This window comes from Oncorhynchus clarkii, chromosome 15, assembly GCF_045791955.1.
Source record: "Oncorhynchus clarkii lewisi isolate Uvic-CL-2024 chromosome 15, UVic_Ocla_1.0, whole genome shotgun sequence".
In the NCBI taxonomy this organism is placed as follows: domain Eukaryota; kingdom Metazoa; phylum Chordata; class Actinopteri; order Salmoniformes; family Salmonidae; genus Oncorhynchus; species Oncorhynchus clarkii.
The window spans coordinates 24492738-24516604 of record NC_092161.1 but is presented as its reverse complement, the minus strand read 5'-3'; the positions used below and the strand labels follow the sequence as shown (position 1 = coordinate 24516604).

At 42.8% G+C, this 23867-nt stretch overlaps 1 protein-coding gene across 1 annotated transcript in view; it reads left to right on the top strand.

The window, feature by feature from the left end:
• The first annotated feature begins 1075 nt into the window (after window positions 1-1075).
• Window positions 1076-23867, top strand: part of LOC139367083 (uncharacterized) — a 66101-nt gene continuing 43309 nt past the window's right edge. Inside the window, exons 1-3 of the mRNA XM_071105103.1 lie at window positions 1076-1314; window positions 1728-1820; window positions 3732-3913. Coding sequence (XP_070961204.1) covers window positions 1759-1820; window positions 3732-3913 — 244 coding nt within the window. The 5' untranslated portion in view covers window positions 1076-1314; window positions 1728-1758. The remainder of the gene's footprint in view (window positions 1315-1727; window positions 1821-3731; window positions 3914-23867) is intronic.

Sequence of the window (23867 nt, the reverse complement as noted above, 5' to 3'; positions counted from 1 at the left end):
CAGAGAGACAGAGTAAAGTCTTTTTTACACCCTTTGCATAACATTTACAACATTTGTGTGTTGATAAAAATAAGTCAAGAACAAGAAACATGGGAGCTAATTAAAATTGGTTTCAAATATTTGAATCATATCAAAGGCCTCCGTTTTCAGTCAGTTACATAACAGTAAATTAATGACAAATGAGGTGAACGTCAAGTTCTCATCAGTGAATATAAAATAGAAATGACATAATAATATACTTTTTGACTTTTTACAGATTAAAAAAACCTAGACAGATCCAATACGACAATCACATCAATTGAATTAAGCGAAAATGATTCGTCATGGACCAAATTAGAGCAGTCTCTCACTGCTCCCTCCAACCTGTCTATTTGTACAGTATATATAGCCTTACATAAAGATGAACCTGTGTACACAAAGGGGCAATAAATTGAATCAAAATGTACGTATAGACTATATAAAATCTCTTAGCATCTGGCAGCGACCTAATGCTAACTGAACTCGACTGCTTGGATTTGTTCTACGTTCGCTGCGTCTTTGTATAGGGCCTATAGCCTAGCCCCGGTTCAAGCTATTTGATCATTTTAAAACCATCATAATACAACACAGCACGCACTTATTAATGGGCTAGTAAACAAAATAAGACATTACTGTACAACATTAAAACTCCTGGCGTATCCTTCGAATGAAACAACCTAGAATAAATGCCAAACGCACCATTCAAACAAAGTTGAGGAGATAGTATATCCAGCAATAGTTGACTGTTTAAAGGTGGTTTTGCGAATCCAAAACTATTCCAGGTAAGTGTCCATGGATATTTCAGTGGCAATATATTTTTCCTAAATGCTTGCTCCAAATATCCTTTCCATTTCGGACAGCGCTCGACAGTAAAAATCTCCCTGCTACATAGAGATTTGTAGTGTGGTGCTTTGCGTGAGATCCCTCCCCTTGTGCTGCTCATAATGTCTCTCTCTCGCTCTGTGTGTGTGTGTGTGTGTGTGTGTGTGTGTAAGTGTGTGTGCGCGCGCAGTCTGTTTGTGAGGCAGTTGCGTGCGAAGAGCTCGACATGTCATTCAGAGGAATCCGCCACCTGAAACGCGAGGAAGTGAAGGCGACTCAATTCGGTATAAAGCATCAACCACATCTGCCTCGAGCTTTGAAAACATCAGTTCAGAGCTCTGGTAGACGTTTGCTGTATTTTCTCGAGGAATTATTATTGTTCACGTAGGAAGTGCCGTCTGTAATATACCCATTCAATTTGAATGACCTATCTAACATTATACTGGAATTAAGTAATATTGACAGACCTTCTTGGTAAGTGTTTTAATTTGATGTTTTTTCTTTTTTTGTTCCAAGTAGCCTTTTTTAAAATGACATTCAACGTTTTATTATGCTACATCATTTATGTATTTGATGCGAATAATTTTAGCGAGTTGGCAGCATAGATTTGATTTGTCTATGAATTTGCGCCTTTCATCATATTTACGTTTCACCAGTGTAAACAAAATATTGACGGTCTTTATAACTGTTGAGGACATAGTATCGCATCAATCCTCTTTATTCTTATGACTTTTCTTTCTGATTACTCGATCTTGATAGCATCACTAGACGTATATGAACTGCTTTAACATAATGTACTTTATGGAGTTCATTCGGCTGTTCATTAAACTTTTTGTAGCCAATGTCATATGTGGGACGCTGAAAACTTTTCTCCATCTTCTCTGTAGCGCACCTGTTACCTTAACGGAGCGCAAGACGATGATACCACCGGGAGACTGCATGTATGCGGGCAGGAAAAGAAGGAAGCCCGTTCAAAAACAGTTAAGAATCACAAGTTTTCTCCATAATATTATATTTGACGCATGTTGAAAGTTGTTTTATGGATTTTATGTGTTTTTTTCTCCTACTTTTTTTGCTCTTGTGATAGGCTACATGGCAGCCAAATAGTAACATGTAGTTTATTATTTGTGTGATATTTATTTTCGTATTTAAGTAGCATGCAGATACATTAGCTACTGTTATACTACCAACCAAACACTGGACGTTTTTTAAAAACAAAATTAGTAAGATTTGCAAAAGTTTGGACGAATTTAAAATGTTATAGATTTGCTGATGTCATATTTATGCTATTACATATCGAATATTCACATGGCTTTGGGTTGAATTATAAGTAATAGATATAATCAATTTGGATTAATTCATTTTATGTAAAGGTTACTTTTGATATTCAAGTTCTTATTCTTATGGGCATACTATTAGTAAAATCAGTGCCATTTGATGTTTTTTAATGACAGCAGGCAGGAGTCGTTTGCAGATTATTGTGGTTGCTTGTGGTTCCAGACTTTTTCAAAGGTGATGCATAGTTAAACTGACTCATAGGAAACCTGATGGTTTCAAATGTTAGCCATAGAAAAAGACCGTATAGGCTAACCAAGCTAGCCGTCAGCTACTGTAGCACTTAACAGTTCAAATGTTAAACAGCAACAACAGGTTTCAGTGAGCTACAATTTATGTCAAATTTCAGAACACTATATACATAAATGTAATTCAATTTTAAATTAATCTCAATCAATGACATTGCTTTAACAGTATGACGGTTGACACAAATGTGAAATAACCTCCCATTTGGACTAGTAAACAACAGTGGCGTGACTGGTTTAATTGAAGCACTGGGTTTGCTTGCAAGAGAGTCAGGGGGGTAGCTAGCTGACTGGGGGTAGCTAGCTGACTGGGGGTAGCTAGCTGACTGGGGGTAGCTAGCTGACAGAAATCAGACTCCTAAGGATGCAGCACTGTTGATTCAACGTACAATTGTAAGGCAACCAGCTGTAATAGCTTTGTGAGTTTCCTCAACAACATTCTCAAAGACACAATCCTATTGCAGCTTGTTGCAGTTGTACATTGAACCAAGTCTCTTTTGAACCAAGAGGGAGTTCAGCTGACATTACCTCTTTTCAGCCAGGGGTCAGCGGTAGTAGTAAGGGAACCTGTTGCAACCACGCAGTGGAGATCTGAGACGGGCACCACCGAGATGGTTTGGGGTGGTGATTTGAGTCACTGGACAGGCATGGGTGGTGCTGGAGGCTATCAACCCATCTGTGTCTGTAGAGGTTCTCTTAAGGGTCGCACACATCGCACTGAATATGGATCTCCCATTCATCTACCGATCGTTAAGCGTGCTGTTGACGTCTGACTGACGTCATTTTCGCACGATTCTATATGTCAAATCGGTTTGCATTCGGTTCGCTAGCACTCTTGGCAGGCAAACGTGTGTTCAAGCCCTTAGAGTTAGTATTGATTATCTGACACTAGCAATGCTGTTACCCCCTGTGTGTGTGTGTGTGTGTGTGTGTGTGTGAGTGTGTGTGTGCGCGTGCGTGCGTGTGTGCGCGTGTGTGCGCGTGTGTGTGTGTGTGTATGCAATTGCTGAATGAAACATGTATGTATATTGACCTCACATATTGCATGGTTCACTATATCAATGTGTTTGACTGAGTCATAAAGATGACTCTAATAAAACTCTTCAAAGAATATGAGTATCTTTTATTGATTTACAAAATGATTCCCTGTTTATATTCTGTTGCTACAACCATAACTCTTGGCCGTACTGTACCCAAAAGCATAGTACATCTCTCCGGTAACAGTTGAGCCTGACAGATATTTTAGAATCAAACAGCTACTAACCCGTCACAATAAAAGACACTAAAATATTCCTGTTGTGTTTTCACCAGGAAACCGGCCACGGTGAGTGAGAAGTCCAATCCGTCAAAGAGGCACCGGGACCGCCTGAATGCGGAGCTGGACCGGCTGGCCAGCATGCTGCCCTTTTCCCCAGACATCATCTCCAAGCTGGATAAACTGTCTGTGCTGCGTCTCAGTGTCAGCTACCTCCGGGTCAAGAGCTTCTTCACAGGTAAGAAGACACTTCGTCCTCCCCGAATGCCTTATAGGGAGTAGAGACTCACCACAGAAACTACAGTACACTTCAAAACAAGACACACACAACACAGATCAGGTGAACCACACTACACTAAACTACACTATACTACGCTGTAAGTGTATGTAGTCGACTGCAAAATATAGATCTTAGTCTGTGTGTATGAGTGGAGATACATTCAGCAGTACATTCAGGAGAACTCTTCTCTTTTCAGGGACAGACATTAAGTCAGAGATCTCAGCTCCTGGGCACAGTGTGACAAACTGAGAATATATCCTCAGTCTTTTCAATAGCAGCCTGGGAGCTTGTGTGGTTGCCTGGACCTACAATTTAAATATCCTGTTCAGGGTCTCACACTTGTTACACAAACTGTGTGAGACACATGGTTATTCAACATATCCGCAGGCATAGTTTTAAGAACATTCTGGTTGTAAGAAAAATTGTAAGTAAATTGACATTTAGCACACAAGTGCATTTGAACAGGTTATTTGATGTTCATTTGCAATATTAAAAATGTTGGTTGGATTGACGAGGGGTAATCAATGACATGTATATTTGAATTATTTTAGTTTCTCTCCACTACTTCTTCAACAATCAACTTTACTCTCCTCTATCTTATACTGTAACGTTGTACAAATACTTTTCGGACTTATCATAACTTTCCTCCCCTTTTCTTGTTTTGTTTCTCATGAGCTGTCTTCCGTCCAGGTCTTGGCTATTTCTTATCAGGGTTGGGGTCAATTCGAATTGAGGGCAGTCAATTCAAGAAGTAAACTGAAATTTCAATTCAATAATTGAAAACTGACATCTATTTTCAATGACTTCCCAACAAGTAGAACCGATTTATTTCAAAAGTTGTTTGATTTTCTTTAGCTTTCTATTCAAATCACTTCCTTAATTGACTGCCTTCAATTCGAATTGATGCCAACCCTGATTTATATGCTCTGGACTTGATTTTTATACTCTGCACTAAGTTACACTGAGTTACAGAGTGTCCCTCCAGTAGAGTATCAACCAACAATCTGGAATACTTTAAAGTGGGGAAAGATGTTTTCCTCTCTGCCAGATGACCTGATAATGTTATTTCTCTCTTTTAAGTCGTTACTTTCCCCTCAAGTCTCTTGCGTATTCAAACAATAGCGAAAACAGGCGGGTGCGTTCCAGCAACATCTATCATCAGTGTGTTTCGAGTGTCTGGCTCTTTTTCGCTCTCTCTATTCCCTCGTTACTCCTCATCCACAGAGCGTTCAAATATTTATGGGGCACTTCAGAAAAAGACCTAAAAACATTTTGTGGGCCCGTGGCCCCCATGGCACTGAGGTCAAAACAAAGCTTTCAGGAAACAGCTGAATGAGAGAGAGAGCCCGAGCGAAACACGTGAGAGAGAGAAAGAGAAAGTGAGAGAGATTGAGAGAGCTCAAATGAAACACGAGAGAGAGAGAGAGAGAGAGAGAGAGAGAGAGAGAGAGAGAGAGAGAGAGAGAGAGAGAGAGCTCAAACGAAACACGAGAGAGAGAAAGCTCAAATGAAACACGAGAAAGAGAGAGAGAAAGAGAGACAGAGAGAGAGAGATCTGAAACAAAACACATGCTCAACCCCAATGCTTTTTTTGCCTTTATTATGAACAGGGATTCTACCTGCTGAAGGGTGAATGGGGCACAGGGGCAATGAACATAAATTGCCTCATTCAAGGCAATTCCTTTGAGGATGCAACAGCAATCACAATCACATCAGTGCCTGTTGGGCTTTAGAATGGATTGGGGTGAACAGGTATACTGTAGTCAAGTAGAGAACGATTTGACCAATTGACTTGGAGGAAGGCAGGAGCAGGACTGATGTACTCTGCTGTCCTTTTCTCTATGACACTGAAGCAAGGTCAAAGCTCACATAGCCTGATGCACTTCCCTGACCTCTCAACTATATGCATGGTGGCAACTTTCGGGCACCCTTTAACCCCATTAACCTGACCGAGAGGGCAGTTTATCCATCACGCAGATCACAGGTGCTAAGGCTGTTAAAAGTGCCAGTGTGAGATGATGACATGGTGGATTTAATGGATTTGATCACAGAGGGACCAGATGTCCTCAAAGCAACATACAGTAGCTTGGAAATGGATCCTAACTTCAGTGGTGGGCACAGTGAAGAACGAATCATACAAAGGAACAGTTATTCTAATTTAGCCTGTTCTTATCTGTAATATATAAATACATCCCATTTAGCATACGCTTTTATCCAAAGCCACGTACAGTCATGCGTGCATACATTTGACATATGGGTAGTCCCAGGAATCGAACCCACTATCCTGGCGTTGCAAGCGCCATGCGCTGCCTACCGAACTACAGAGGACAGTAGTCACGGTGAGCAGATTAGATGCTTTGATGCTTAGGTCTATTTAATGAGATCAATTATAGGTTGGCATTAAGCATTTGTCCTCCTCAGATCTCGATCATTCTCTGAATTGAATCTAGTCCGCTCTCATTTGTTACATGACTTCCTCGTAAAGACAGCAGGAATAGAACCACACATAAAAGGGACGCCTTGTGTCTGCGCTATCCTATTATATCGAGTGGTTTATTATAGGCCACGGTCAGAATAGAAGGGTGCTGTCTTCCTTCCCACCACTAGGGGGACTAGAGGTCTCAGAGGCAGGATCAGGAGGGAGATGAGGATGGGAGGTGTACAGATGGGAGGATGACTGGAAAAGACAGAAACAATAACGACATATCTGGTCCCGTATCCACAAAGCGTCTCAGACTAGGAGTGCTGATCTAGGATCAGGACCCCACCTGGCCATATAATCTTAACAATTGTTATCTGAAAGGCCCTAGATCAGCACTCCTACTCTCGGACGCTTTATGGATACGGGCCCTGGTGTCTGGTTTTGGCTGGATCAGGAGACAGCGGCTGATAGCGGTTATTCTCATACCAGGGGCGAACTAGCCATTTGGCATTTTGGGAAATTGCCAGATGGGCTGGTCCATTTTTCACATATTTGGTTTGTCTTATTTGGGTTTTTTACGCAAAATGGTCATGTCCTGGCTAATAATGGGGCCTTGAGGAAGAAAATGGGCTGGTGCGTGGTCCTCAAAGAAGAAAATGTGCCGGTGTATTAGAAATGCCAGGGCTGATTTCTGGTCCCAGTCCGCCCCTGTCTCGTACCATTGGGTGGAGCAGAACAGAGTATACAGTAGTAAAGAGTGTAGTGTGTACAGTTGCGTGCAAATTTACCCTAAGGGCCTAAGGGAACTGGATAACCCACAGTAATTGGAAAATGTTATAAAATATTGAGGTTTTGTTTGTATCAAGCATATAAGACCTATTAGCATTATGTGAGTGTAGAATACATACGTGATGCTTACAGTATATACTGTATACAGGTATATTGTTTAATATAGAACAACCTATTGGTTACTGTTCAATTTATATGTTAAGAGGTCATGATAGCTAACCACTGTGTAGTGCAGTACTCATTTAAATCAATGCAGATTATTTCCAGTGCTCTTGAGGACTGTGATGAGCATGGATGTCTGGTATTTGAACTTTGAATGTGTGTCGACTTGATCCATCTATCATGTTCAGCTCTCAGGCCCTCTCCAAGGATTCTGCCTCTAAGGTAGCTGCATGGTTGGAGGCAGTACAGTTGACTACATTAGATCCAGATAAAATATGGTTTGACTGAGTCGGCATACAATAGAATCCTTGTAGATTCCAATTGTATATCCTCACTGAAGGAAGTTGAACAGTATCCAATCCTGTCTCCCCCATGGGTTTGTGAGTAGTCAATAACTTGTGTGCCTCGACATAATGCAAAAGCTTTAGGTTACAATGAAGCCAGCACTAAACCTTTGCAGACATTTGCAGAACTGGAAGCAATCAACCTACGCTGAACGTAGCTCCTTTATCTGTGTTTTCTGCTACACAAATCATAAAAGCTCAAAATGTTGCCTTGGCAGCCCCTATGTATGGTTAGGTAAGTCGTATTAGCCTTGATTAGACATATAACTCAGGTCTCTAACCTAGTGGCTCCCAATGTTTTACTTTCTGACCCTGCTGAAGCCATTTGACCTGGCTGTGACCCAATAAATAGACAAAAGAACATGTTCAGCCTTAACCCAAAAGTCACTGACCATGACCCACTATTTGAGAACCAAAGCTCTAGCCTCCCTACCCTCCCCTCCCCTCTGTGAGCGTGTGTGTGTTTATTTGTTAATTTGTTTATTCGGATCCCCATAAGCTTTTGCAGAAGCAGCAGCTACTCTTCCTGGGGCCAACAACAAACAAAAACAAAACAGGAATACATTGATAGACACAACTTTTCAATAGAACGATATACAAGCAACACGACAAAACAAATTATATAAACAATACAATTAAGACATATATGCGCGTGTGTGTTAGAATGTGTCTGTGTGCGCATGTGTTTGTGTGTGTGTGTGTGCACGTGTGTGGGTTTATGTGTTTACTCTCATCTACAACCTCCCAGTGTTTACAGTGTTTTAATTAAACCAGATTACAGCACCGTACGAGTCTGCCTGGGTTTTGGACACCAGATTGCTGTGTCTGTGACAGGACCTATCGTTGGGTCTCTGTTTGTTGTCAGAGCAGTGAGCTGTAATTCCCCACCATGTTTTAATGGCGGGTCACAGCCCTGGGATTTCAGTGTAATTAGTCAGCTCTGGGTTTACACTGCAGATGAAGTAACCGTTCCCTTTTGTCTTCATGCTTCCATTTATTCCCCCCATGTTTTCTATATTCCACTAAGCTCCTCACAGTCTGTCCCACACGACAGGTCTGAGTCCTTTCAGACTCAATCTCTTCAGTCTCCAGTCACACAGGAATGTGCTTAACGCTGTGTGTTAGGAGGGGTAATTGAAGGGTAGATCCAAATGTGTAGGACATACACTGCTTCAGGAGAAAGATAACAATAGATGCATATCCATGGGTTTCTAACGTGAACTAACAGGTTTGACAAAAACATTCGGCGTAATCGTTTTCCAGCATGTTTGCTAAGTAGTATGTTCTAGGTAGTGCTAGCTGCACAAATGTTGTGGGTTCACATGTACAGTCAATATACTATATAATGACTGTGCAATAAGGTGCTCTTGATAAGAGCGTCTGTTTTATGGCTGTAATGCAACATAACGTAGCAGGAGGGACCAATAGAAACCCCCAAATAACTCTGCAACTCCACCAGTGAATCCCCATTGTTCCTGGGCCTCTGTGCTATCCACTATCACGCTACCTCTCAGATGTTATTTATTTTCCGTTATCAGGAAGTCAATAGGGCCTGTGATGAGGATCAGATGGGTTGAGTCCTGACCCAGTAATGAAGGACAGGCCCATCTGCTCTCCTTTCTCTCTTCTCCTCTATCAGTCCTGGGGATCTAATCCCTGCTAACGGCACTGCAAGCTTCTGAAAGGCTGCAGGAATGGAAAGTGGCATATACTGAAGAACTGGAGGATCGTTGAAATGGCTGCATTGTAGAGTCATACGATTTTAATCCAAGGCAAGACACTCATGCCATGTCCTGTAGATATAGAATAACAATAACTTAAGATAAATAGTACCTGTGGAACATAATGATAAGTGTGATAGAATAGAGGGATGTTAGTTTCAAGTTTTATTAGTTGTATGTACGGAATGCACATGGTGTACGTCGTCCAATTAAATGCTTACTTGCAGGTTCCTCCTCGACAATGCAACAACAATAAAAAATATATAAAATATAAGAATATGAACATAAAGTAAATGGCTCAGTAGAATAGAATAAACATTGTAGCATAAGTATAATACAGAAAGGCACAATCTATAGTCCAATATTTCCATGTGTACTGGGGATGGGGGGGATGGGGTACAGTGTATGAACTGAGCAGTATAATAAGAGTCTGGTAGCAGCAGTTGTGATGTGTGTGTGTGTGTGTGTGTGTGTGTGTGTGTGTGTGTGTGTGTGTGTGTGTGTGTGTGTGTGTGTGTGTGTGTGTGTGTGGCTGTGTGTGGCTGTGTGTGTGTGTCTGCTGGGTGCACTAGCCTAGAATTACAGTAAAACATCAATTACAGCCATCATGTGGCTGTGTGATGGGCTGTGCGATGGGCTGTGTAGCTGTGTGACGGGCTCTGTGGCTGTGTAATTGGCTGTGTGGCTGTGTGATGGACTGTGTGGCTATGTGATGGGCTGTATGGCTGTGTAATGGGCTGTGTGATGGGCTGTGTAATGGGCTTTGTGGCTGTGTGATGGGCTGTGGGGTTGTGTGATGGACTGTGTGGCCGTGTGATGGGCTGTGTGGCCTTTGTGATGGCTGTGTGACAGGCTGTGTGATGGGCTGTGGGATTTCACAGCTGGGAAGTGTGAGACAAGGTTGCCACCCACACTCTCAACTCTAAAAGATTAACAATATCTCACAAGAGACCCCTTACCCACGTAAGAGTTGCTCTGCTCAACCAAATGATGGAAAACAGTGTATGATACTTTCTAGTTGCTACTTACTCAGAAAGACCATGACATTATTGTGTGTTGATGCGAGGCAAACAGCAGCTGAAATATGACATAGGCATAAAGAAGCATTAGCCATGTCTGTGTGCACTGCAGTGCTGTACTAAATAACCACTTCCTCCTCAGCACCCAGTCAGCATGCCTTGCTACCCAGGCAGAACATTTCCACTTCCATCTGTGGGCTTGGTAGTCAAGCGATGGGAGGATGGCCTTACAGACACTTTGGACTGCCAGCCAAGGTGTGACCAAGGCTTGATTTTGACGACGTCTGTCACCGTCTCTCTTCTTGCCCCGGTCGGCGCTCTGTGATCCTCGTGGCTGACTGATCGGGTTTCCCTTCTGCCCATCGTTACTCCTACGGGGCCAGGCACATTGGCCTGGCACTCACCCACACCTCCTCCCTGACACTCCCTCCTCTGGACAAGGACAGGCATAAGGCAGGTGGCTAAGGGGACAAATGGGACCTCCTGCTGCGTCAAGTTTTTTTGCCATCTCTGGTTATATCTGTCACCGAGGGTTGATCAAATACAAGCCTGGGCATGTTCGCGTTAGTGTCTCAGCTGGCTAACAATTATCAATGCAAGATAATCTTTTCATTTTCAATTACTCTGTTTCTGGCCTCTCTGAAATACAGCATCCATGCTGAAAGTTTCGAACAGAGTTGTGAAACCTAATCCAATCTAGGGATGTGATAAATTTAAGCTTGGCAGCAATCTTTGCTTCTTATAAACTGCTGATAGTGCTGCTGGGGATGTCTGACGTAGTCACACATAGCGTTTGTGGATTTCTGAAGTTCCAATGAAAACACAACAATGATATATGTTTGCGTATCTAATGTACCCAGTACTCAGAGAGCATCCATAGTGCAACGTGGGACTTGAAGTCTGATTGAAGTCTGTTTGAGCTCCCGTCATTCTAAACCGAATCAGGAGGAACTGCAAAGGGCCATTTTGCTGCATGTTTAGGATGCGTTTCCCCCTGTAATTAGATTGGGTCTTCTACAGTCGTCATGTGCTCCCATTAGGGATGAGTAAGAGAACTAGTCTCATCAAATCAAATTTTCAAATGTATCAAATTTATTTATATAGCCCTTCGTACATCAGCTGATATCTCAAAGTGCTGTACAGAAACCCAGCCTAAAACCCCAAACAGTAAGCAATGCAGGTGTAGAAGCACGGTGGCTAGGAAAAACTCCCCTAAAAAGGCCAAAACCTAGGAAGAAACCTAGAGAGAAACCAGGCTATGAGGGGTGGCCTCTTCTGGCTGTGCCGGGTGGAGACTATAACAGAACATTTCACCCAGTGAAAACTGATGGGTTCTATGACACAGAGCAGTTCAGTTCAGTTCAGGTCCATCCATTGGGATCACAATAACAGTTGTTTAGTCTGACTGCCCTGTGCTCTTCAAGAGAGTGTGCTATCATATCGAAATCCCGTAGGGCCACGTGCACACTCCTACACTCATGCACACACGCGGGCGAGCACACACGCACACAATTCCCCAAGCACGCACACACACACACACACACACACACACACACACACACACACACACACACACACACACACACACACACACACACACACACACACACACACACACACACCATCCTCGTTCCTTCCTTACACAAACAGGTTGGATGTTCATCACCACAGAGTTACTGTAAATGTGTGGGATGAGGTCAGTTATATTTTTATGCGTTACATGGTAAATCAAAATGTTTTAAAGGCTTCTATATCGGATTTCACGCTTATTTTAACCTCTGGAACATGTGTTTCATTAGATCCATCTGTCAGTGTGGCTCTGTTTTGTGTTGAGAGGTTCAACAGCCTGCATTATCTACACTTTATCTGTGATAATCCTATAAAATCTTTCCAAATGGTGTTTTCCAACTTAATAAAGATGTAGGATCTTCATTTGTTCACTCTTCTGTTTCTGAGAATTTTCTTGCACTGCGGGAAATGCAGATGGGCTTTGTGATTTACATAAATGCACTGAAAACAGTATTGCACTTTTCATGTAGCCTACTTTTGGCAAGCTAATAGCCTAACCACTAAATGTTCAAATCCTGTTGCTGCAGGATTATTTTACCGTGACAATACAGCGCCAAAATAAGATCCTACATTTGTATTGTAGTCTGAGGAACTTTGTCAATATTTGTACTTTTTTAGATCAGCATGTTGGCTTCGCATGCAGACTTGTTGACATTGCGCATAGTAAATTCAGACCTGGCTGTGTGCCAGAGGGGGTTGTCTGTGGAAACAATGTGATGTAACTAAATGTCAGGTACTAGTTGACATGAAACTAAGGACTGGGCCTTCCTGCCGCAGTGCAACACTTTGAGGAAACTGCTTTGGTAAGACATGTCTGCCTCTTTTGTCCTCAGCACTATAAATGAGCCAAGAATGGGGAAGAGGATGGCTACAGGAACCTTAACCTCATGCTCAATGTACGTCAGCAAAATGTCGGGCCCTAGACGTCCTCCGGTTTTTAATCACGCCACAAAGGCCCTTGTGTCCCGTCCCACTAAACTTTTCTACCTTGAGGTCGTCAATCAGGAAGTTGCCCCATACATATGAAACCTCTGGTCAGAGAAGTCCCTTAGCTTAGCACTATAGAGTGCAATGATGCATCAACATGTTGTTGACATGTAAGATAAGGCTTACAACAGGAGATTTCAGACAGTGAAAGTCTGTAAACTGTGTCAATATTTTCCATGGGGTTGGTGGGCACAGTATCAAACATGTCTCCACAATATCAAGATACTGGACAGTACATACAATATACACTGACTGTACAAAACATTAGGAACACCATTATATAGACTGACCAGGTGAATCCAGGTGAAAGCTATGATCCCTTATTGATGTCACCTGCTAAATCCACTTCAATCAGTGTAGATGAAAGTGAGGAGACTGGTTAAAGAAGGATTTGTAAGCCTTGAGACAATTGAGACATGGATTGTGTATGTCTGCCATTCAGAGGTTGAATGGGCACGACAAAAGATTTAAGTGCCTTTGAACGGGGTATGGTAATAGGTGCCAGGCGCACCGGTTTAAATATGTCAAGAACTGCAACGCTTCTGGGTTTTCACACTCAACAGTTGCCCGTGTGTATCAAGAATGGTCCACCACCCAAAGGACATCCAGCCAACTTGACACATCTGTGGGAATGACTGGAGGCAACATGGGCCACCATCCCTGTGGAACGCTTTCGACACCTTGTAGAATCCATTTCCCAATGAATTGAGGCTGTTCTGAGAGCTAAAGTAGGAAGGTGTTCTTAATGTTTTGTACACTCAGGGTACAGACTCACAACACTGAACAAGGGATAACAGTTGAAGTGTGCCGTAATGTTTTATCAATAAGTGATTGTGACAAGTTGAAGACATCCACCCCAAAAGTTTATGATGTGTGGAGTTGCACATCTTAAAAGCATTTAGAGTACAAATGTTTCAGTATGCCATGCTGTCTACATGGTTGGCTAATTGTGTAAATGACTAAAAGAGGCAACAGAGGAACCAATCTCCAGACAGATAAAGCATACTAATTGACCTTTCAACTGGTGCTTGTGACCAAACTGCCACCCAACTATTGTGTCACGGTGATGGAACAATAAAACCAGACAATGAAGTCATCACTTGAACGTTTATCACGATCCCACTACAAAGAAAAGACTGCAACCCATGTAAATCCAGTACCTTGTGTGTTTCCTGTAGATACACGGTCAGTTATTTTGCACGCAACATATTGCGCCCGAGGGATCCTGGGGTTTCAGCGTATCGTAACAGTTGAATGTCATGAGTCAAAACAGGTCAGAGGAGTTATCCAAAGTGACGAGCCGTTGCTGCTGTGCTGCGGTGTCAGAGAGGCACAGAGCAGAATCCCAGCTAGGTTGCCTGTGGACACATTCTCCTTCATTCCTCATCCTGCTGATTCCGTTCCACTTCTCTTCCCTGTCACCCCAAACGTTCTTGAGAAGACAAAGGTCATTCCTGCCTATATCAGACATTTTGGACTTTTGAATTACTGTAACGTGGACTCTTTTCTCATGGTGTTCTGACCTCCTGTATGTGTACATTCTGTCTAGTTCTAACATCTAGAATGATGTTACAGCATGTACATACATTCCCCTTTCTTCCCCTGAATGAAGGATGGGGAGTGTCGAGGCTCTGTGATTATCAACCCCACTAAGAGAGACATTTGAGTCTTTTAGCAGACTTTTTATCCAGACCACCTTACTGGAGCAATTAGGGTTATGTGCCTTGCTCAAGGGAACATTGATAGATTTTTCACCTAGTCAGCTCTGAGATTTGAACCAGCGACTATTTAGTTACTGGCCCAAAGCTCTTATCCAATTGGCTACCTGCCAAGACACAGTTCCCTCCCATCTGCGTGTGCTTCACTGATGTGGAGCATCTCTCTCTACGACAGCTCCTGACAAACCTAAATGCCAATATTGCCCTTTTTTTTTGTCGTTGCTTACAACGCCATGGGTAATTATTTATGCATTGCGTGAGCAAGTTATGTTTGCATGAGCAACATAAGTCTATGTGTATGCTTATCATTCCATTTGCAATGCAAATATGAATGCTTCTTCCTCCCATTGAGGTAACTAATGCGATAATGCGATTCTATTCGCTGAATTGAACATTCATTGCAAAGAGCTTTTGACCTTGTAACTCAGCTCCATACAATACCATAAAATAGTGTTGACATGTTAACCTCTTGTATGTGTGCAGTAAGGGTCTAGATGGCAAGCTGGTGTAGGTATTTAGGATCCTAATGTCTAACTCGTTAGCCGTTTGAATCAAAGGCGTGACACTCCCTTTGTCTGAGCTGACCTCTCCGCTTGAGTGGCCACTGGCGAACAAAGCCCCCAGGATCACAAATGGCCATAAGTGAATTACCACAAATCCTTATTGAGGGGCCTCGCACTGCAAACAGAAAACAGCAAACTGTTACTGTTGAGCATCAGAGAGCTGAGAACACAGCATGGCGGTTTGTTTGTGTGCCCTTCATATGGAACCGAGTGGCCCTTTGTTGGCCCAACACCATTGTTGGAGTCTGTCCTCTGGAATCACAGTCAAGCAGGCTGCTAAGCTCTAAGCTCAGACAAACTAAATGATGTTCCCCTCCCCTGCATGTCACTTAGGCCTTTATACATCTCAATGTACTGGCAATGAGTTAGATAGGCAATATGTAGGAAGCAGCTATTACTTTGTTTTCCATATATATAGCAATTCATTCTCAGTTACCTACTCCTGCTGTTCATTCATATGTTTAGATTCATGTTTTTTTTTTGGGGGGGGGGGGTTAATATGAATTTGCACTCAACAAGGTCTTCAAATGTTAATCAGCTGTTATAAAAAGACAATGTTTGTTATGACAAATGAAATGTTTATTGGGCTGTTAGATTTGATAATTGTTGGTCTAGAAGAAAAATAAACGCACACCTATTTAGGCGAGGTGCTGGCTAGCGGAGTAGAAAACTTGAAAATAAAAGAGATCCGCACACTCTAGGAGCTCAGATGCAAACATGTAATTACCAAGCTGTCTTCATCAGGGTATAAGACTGTAACAACCACATACAAATACCTGTTTTCCTCTGTGTAAGTACACTGTATGGTTTGCAGATGTGGTACTATTTCAGCCATATTATTATTAGTATTTGACTAGGGATGTCAGTTAAGAACAAATTCTTACTTGCAATGACAGCCTGCCCCGGCCAAACCCTAACCCAGACAACACTGGGCCAATTGTGCGCTACCCTATGGGACTCCCAATCACAGCTGGTTGTGATACAGCCTGAAAGTGAACCAGGGTCTGTAGTGACACCTCTACACTGAGATGCAGTGCGTTAGACTGCTGCGCCACTCAGGAGCCCCATGTGTAGAGAGTTCATTTCATTAACTCATTGAGACTGTGATAAACGTGCCTCCCGAGTTGACGCGGCAGTCTAAGGCACTGCATCTCAGTGCTAGAGGTGTCACTACAGACCCTGGTTCGATTCCAGGCTGTATCACAACCAGCCGTGATTGGGGGTCCCATAGGGTGGCGCACAATTGGCCCAGTGTCGTCTGGGTTAGGGGAGGGCTTGGCCGGCCGGGATTTCCTTGTCCCATCACGCCCTAGTGACTCCTTGTGGTGGGCCAGGCACCTGCAAGCTGACTGTGGTCACCAGCTGGACGGCGTTTCCTCCGACACATTGGTGCTGCCAGCTTCCGGGTTAAGTGAGCGGTGTGTCAAGAAGTAGTGTGGCTTGGCAGTGTTGTGTTTTGGAGGACGCATGGCGCTTGACCTTCGACTCTCCTAAGTCTGTAGGGAAGTTGCAGCGATGGGACAAGAATGTATCCACCAATTGGGGAGAAAAAGGGCTAAAAATGTGCACTTTTGTTTCATCTTTATTTAAAATTAGTATTTTTTAAATGTATTAACCCCTCTACCACCCACCCGCTTCGGAGGACAAATAACTTTTAAAAAAATGTAAAGCTTTTTTTGCTGCATAAACATATATTTTACATATACATTTTACATACACGTTTTGCATGCACATTTTTACATACATGGTACTTTTATATATAGCAGTCACATAACAATAATACTTTACCAAACATAAGCTCTTTAATCCCCCCCAAAAAGCCATTGTTTGACTTGAGTTGTTTAACTTAAACCTAAGCACTTCGGTATTGAAAGCTGTTGTATATGTATTCATCTAATATATTTTTTATCTGATATTTTAGATGGATAAATGTAGTGATATTTAAATGTGTTTTGCATGTCTGTCCAGTTTTCAGGGACATATAATCCAGCTAAACACCTTTATTTTTCAAAGGTGCATTTAACCATGCCTTTCAGTAGATTTTGGTAATCAAGCAATTGATTACAACGCATCACCAACCATGGACCTGTTGGCAGGCGTCCGGTCTCCCCCCATTGCCAGTTTCCTATATCAGGACATATTAGCTATCACGCAGGATTTCGCCAATTCGAGATGGGCGCTCACAACGGGCGCACTGTTGGCAGTAATAGGATCCGTTAATGAATAAATCGAGGGGCAAGCTTTTCAGTGTGGCTGTTTCAGCGAAAAGTAATGTCGGGGTAACAAGGTGGCCCTGGGCATGACCCCAAGTTAGCAATGTGGGCAAAGATTGGTGTGGAAGAAGGGAGGGATTATGGAAAACCGGCCAATCAGTAAAGTGCTGTACTGTACTGGACATTGGGTTACCATGCTGTCACTGGGTTCACCAGCCAATACCTACTGTCCTGTACATTTATCTGGTTCTATGTGGTAATAGGATTAATTACTCCATTGTACAGTATATGTCCCAGTAACAGTTCAGTACAAGTACCAGTTTATCACAAAGAATATGAAGGGAAGAAAGTACCAGTTCTCCTATCATTATCAATATGTAGGAAACACCACGACACTGTAACTCAATACAGATGTGAAACGAAGGGTTGGAGTTGAATTCTTCATTTAGTTATTCCAATATATTTTTGGGGGGGATTTAGGGTTAGAAAGCACAACAAAAATATGCAGAAAATGTTGTTATTTATGTAATTTCCTGGACCACCTGTCTGTGTGACATACTGTATAACACAGACTAATGGCAACAAAATGAGTGAAGCAGAAAATATTTTATTGTTGAATGAGAGAAGAGAGGGAGAGAAAGCCAGAGAGAGGGAGAGAAAACAGAGAGAGAAAAATGAAAAGAGAGAAAGAAAGTGAACTGGAGAAAAAAGCTAACCCAAACAACCGTTAGGGGATAATAACGAGTGCATGGTTCCAAGCACATAAGGGAGTAATTGCTCTGAATGAGAAGTGGCAGAGGACAGTTACGACTAATGAATGCTCCAGTTATTCGCTGCAGAACCCTTTGCGTGACTACTCCTTGGCAGGGCTCTCAAGCCCCCAAGCACAATTTGTAACACAGAAGAAACTAAGGTATGTCTTAAGTGTTTGACAGTAAACAGGGCCACGCCAGGCCCTAATGCTGCCGGATTTACAGCCTCGGCCTCACTAGGCTTTTGAATGACATCACGTCGCTCAGCACTGCAGGGAGATCAGCTTTGAGGCTTTAAATGTCTAAAACTGCCGGAGTAAAATAAAACAGAGAAAAGAAGCTGTACGTGAGAGATGGGTCGAGAAGAATGTATCAGTAGACTTCTGATGAAGTGTTTCTCTTCACAAGATGGAGTCAGTGGTGCTTAGTGTCTGCATGGCATTCCTTTGACTGAATGTTTGTGCCACGGTGTCAAACTCACCCTATTTCATCTAGATGTGTCTCTTTGAGAACTGCAGTGTAATTTATTATCTGAGCATAAACTAATAATAATTATTTAATTAACAAGCTGGAAAAAGATTTATGTGAAGAAAAAAAACACATTTGTACGCCATTCATAAATTATCCGCTTCAACATTCTAACGGCCAAGAGTTCCAGTTAAACACGTAAAGATTTCATAGTGATATTTACTTATTTATGGGCTGGCATTGGCACCTCTCAAAGACCCAACAGGAAATGTGTTTGTTTACTGTGATAGCTGTTGTCTCATTTCCAAATTAAACAGCCCTCCGTTACAAAGCGCAGCGCTGGCGTTTTACAGGCCTCATCCCAGATGTCTATCATTATAGCAACTGAAATTTAGCTAATCTGAGCTAATGAATTGGGCCCCTATGCCAGTTGTACAGCACTTTGTATTTGGCCACTGTACAAAGAGCACAAACACTCTTCCCCATTGCCTGTTAATGATGCCTACTCTACATGCATCACCATGATTTTCTATGTAAATTTGTCGCACACCTGAGCTGTCATGGGCACATACTTTAAGTGCCATATCTGAAATAACAAAGTGAAACCATAGTCTAACCTGGTCTAACCCGAGCCTCTAGCCTACTAGCCCACTTTGAAGCAGTTACTGTCAAAATCATCCCTGATCCTGACCTTATTACAGTGAGGCCTAGTGCTACGAATACAGAGCGTATAAAGATAGCTATAATAACTTACTCATGGGACAATGCAGAATGAATGACTATGATATCAAATAATCCAATGTCTTCTTATTGTTACGGAATCCTTGATTTGATTTCGATAAATATCAACTAATACGATTTCACTCAAAAATAAATGACTAAGGGTCGAGGGCGTGCTATTTTCTTTTAACATTAGTTCATCGAGATGTGCCCCTGTACTAGCTACAAACGGGAGCTTTGCGCAAAGGAAGAATTCCATGCCACTCAAACGGTCTGTTGACATGGCCCTGAGTATCGTGTTTAAATTGGCCAGCTGAGGAACAGTATGTTATGCTCATATTCAGCAGCTGCTGGGGCTCCCTTGGCAGAGCACCCGTATAGGTTGCGTGCGATGCCGGGGAAATTCTCCACACTAATGTACTAGTGTTTGTTTTCATCAGAGAGCCAGTATTAAATATGCATCAACAGAGCAGCACCCAACCCCAATCCCAATTCGGACCTGTTGGCCGTCGCCTCCCACCTCAGACGTTGTCGACGATGTCATCGACATTTCATTAGGCGTTGAATGACACGTGTTTTCTCTCACTCTTATCAGTTTCTCGCATGGGTTCACGAGATCTCCTCTTGGGGAAATGTGAAAGTTCTGAACAATAGAATTAAGAATTTGAACTTTGATCCAAACTTCCATATTCAGATGGAATTCTCTAACAAATTCCCAGTGTTTTCCTCCAAGCCGCCAACAGACATCACACAGTAGATCCACAGAGTAATTTAAGGGTGCAACACAAGAATCCATGAACATGACTCAGTCGGAACACGTAGTAAAGAAAGACCATAATAACATAAATTGAACGTTCCCGTGGCTGTTTGAAGTAACATCACCCCTATTACTTGATACAGTAAATACAACATGCCTGGCGCTGAGACGACTCAAAGGGCATATTCATGGAGACGCAGACGCCCTTTCACAGAGGGAAGTCGGATCTACGGGATACCGATCCGTTCGCACGCAATGTCATTCATCTATTTCCACATACCGTGGTTTAATCACGGCAATATCTAAATTATTTTCAATGATTCATTGCTTTATGGTGTGTTTTTTTCCCCCTGGTTTACATTCACCGCTTGGTAGGTTTTACTATATAATTGTTTCCATTCTAGCCAAATGTCCTCATCTGCTTGCATGCGCCTACCCTATCAAGGTTTGCTACTTCCCTTATGCACTACGCTTTTCTGCGCGCGAACTACAGGTCAATACGGTCTAACTATCCATTCATAGTGACAATAGTGGTAGGTGGATTGTTTGTCCAGATCTGCAATAGGCTAATTAGCAATCATACCACACATAAAATCACTAAAAGCCGCACCAATGTTCTATAATCCACAAGAGGGGTATCCTAGTGGTTAGAGCGTTGGACTAGTAAACGGAAGGTTGCAAGTTCAAATCCCCAAGCTGACAAGGTACAAATCTGTCCTTCTGCCCCTGAACAGGCAGTTGAACCCACTGTTCCTAAGCCGTCATTGAAAATAAGAATTTGTTCTTAACTGACTTGCCTAGTTAAATGAAGGTTAGAAAAATATATTTAAAAAAAGAGAATAGCTGACAGGCAGCGGAGAGGCCAGTTGCGTCATTACGCACGAAAGAACAGTGAAGACATGAGACGCACAACTCAAAGCTCTCCTATTGACACAATTATCCTACCTAGACTAGCCTACAAAACAATGCAAAAAATACTGCATTTTTGTTTTTAACTGAGTACAAAATTATATGTCATATGAATAAAGGCGCAAGAGCCCTATGAATGTAATGTTTCATTCATTTCTGGGTCTACTGTCGCAGTTTCTAAGGTCTGGGAAGGCACAGTATCAGGCCAGTCCGGCTGTATTTTTACTTCTGATGCTGAATGTGCTGTCTGTTGCGAATCATCATTCTCTCAATAATAATGTGGCCACATATGCTCCCAGTTATTCAGGAAAGCTTAACACGCGCTCTGCCTCCTCTCCAATCCAAGCGGCTATTCCTCGCACACCTACAACTTAATATTTCAGTATAGCCTAAATATTTGTCATTTAACTTTTAAAATGTATTATATTTTATTTGTGGCATAAACACAACCAGTCACAATGTTTTAATCTGATTAGGCTACTTCAAAGTCTCCCGTAGGCTACCTGCACACTTCGTCCACTCCAAACTGTGCACTGGCCATTTAATGAATGTAAGCAGTCATTAGTTACAAAACACTAAAAAGTTTAATGACATTCTGAGATTGTCAAGCCAAGCCTTCCATACTGGGTACAAGGTATGGAGGGGTGAATTTTCTGTTTGTCAAGATTGACATAGGCCTAGTCTTTGTGATTGTGGTGTTGAAAACACAACCCATGATGTTGAAGCAACCGAAGTCGGTAATCAGTATGCAGTTAGGATTTTCTAATCGGTTGTGTGGTGCATTGGCACAGAAACACTGATCACTGTCTGCAGCCAGCTGTGATTGTAGTGTAATGAACCAGACAGGGAGAGAGCTTGTCTGTGGTGGTTGACAAACCCTCAACCTTCTGTAGCCCTGCATGGCATCGACTGTGCCACAAAACCCTGCTGAAGTGGCAAAGTGGATATCCACATTTATAAACACAGGGTCGCTACAGTTATTGTTATTTGTGGTTGTAATTATAAGTCTTGAGTTAATTCATTGTGTGGGTTCAATACAAGGGGGGTGTCATGTGAAAATATCATTAACCTTGGGGAGGGGGGATGCATTTTGTGAGTGGTAATATCGTGAGTGACACATAGTATGATATTTTATCTTTATATGTCGAGGCACTGTTGTCATGGGACTGGGTCCAGGTGAAACTATATCACTTGTATCAGTGCTGTTATAATTCTTGTAGCAGATAATGTGCTCCTGTCTTGTCATGTACTGCCTCCTTGACTATTCAATTATTCCGACAGAGTTTACACCCTTCTGCCTCTGTGTCAACACCACTCCCTGGCCTAAGGGCCTGGCAAGGCCCACAACACGACACCACACCTTGGCGTTCCCTCTCTCTATCTCTCTCTCTCTGACTCTCTCGCTGAGTCTCTCTCTGTCTCTCTATCTCTGTCTCTCTCTCCCTCCCTCCCTCTCGCTCTCTCTCTCTGTCTCTCTCTCTTCTGTCTGTCTTCTCTCTGTGTATTGTGTATGATCGTTCGCTCTCTCCCCCCTCCTCTCTCGCTCTTGCGCTCCCTCTCTTTCGTCTGTCTTCCCTCTGTGTATCATGTATGATCTTTCTCTCTCTCCCCCTCCCCCTCCCCCTCCCTGACTCTGTCTCTCTCTCTCTCTCTCTCTCGCTCTCTCTCTCTCTCTCTCTCTCTCTCTCTCTCTCTCTCTCTCTCTCTCTCGTCTGTCTTCTCTCTGTGTATCATGTATGATCTTTCTCTCTCCCCCTCCTCTCTGACTCTCTCTCTGTCTCTGTCTCTCTCACTCTCCCTCCATCTTTCCTTCCTTCTCGCTCTCTCTCTCTCCTCTGTCCTCTCTCTGTGTATCATGTATGATCTTTCTCTCTCCCCATCCTCCCTCCCACCCTCCCAGATTTACTGCCACCTCTGGTTGTCACAATATTTGGGGTAGATTCACAGAAGGCTCAGAATTCTGGGTGCCTCGGGTTCACAAGTGATGACATAATATGAAAATCAAAAACAGCGATTCCAGGATGTATCTGGAAAAACACATAAAAACCTATGAGGCCATTTTTATTCGACATTACGCTCTGCACATACAGTATGTGTCAGCGTTATTTCCCTAAGATAATGACATTTCAAAGCATCCAGGAGCTCATGTGGACCAACCATTAAATTACAGCGTTTGAAAAGAAAGCTAAGACAATTAGCATAGCGAAACATCAAATGGCCACAGCCACCCCATCTGTGTGGAACTGCTGGAGCTCGCTCGGTCTGTCCGGAGGTTTGGATTCAATTAAGTCGCTGAACTTGGCCACATGTGACAATTTCTAGCCCCGACCTTCACACGCAATGCACTGCAGCCTCTCAAATTGTGACTTCCACCCAACCAAACCCACCCCACCCTTACCTCTCCCACCCCTCTCTTCAGTCTCAGTTGTTTTTGTATGTTGGCTGGCACAGTATGTCTGTGACAGGGTGCGGGCAGGGGAGAACATGGGAGTCGGACACAGGCGGTCAGTGGACAATGGTAAGCTTTGTCAATGCGCCATCGGAATTCGAGAGCTCCAGACAGCCATTACCATGTCATGGCCCAGTCTGACAGAAACACAAAAACCTCCTCGTTCTGTTGAGAGGAAAAAAGAGAGGGGTGTAAATAGGCGCTGAGTTTCAATGGACTAATTGACTGGTTAGGGCCTGACTTGTCAGAGTGGAGTAGAATCCAGGCTGTGTCACAACCGGCCGTGATTGGGAGTCCCATAGGGCGGCAGTGGTGGAAAACATACTCAATTGTCATACTTGAGTAAAAGT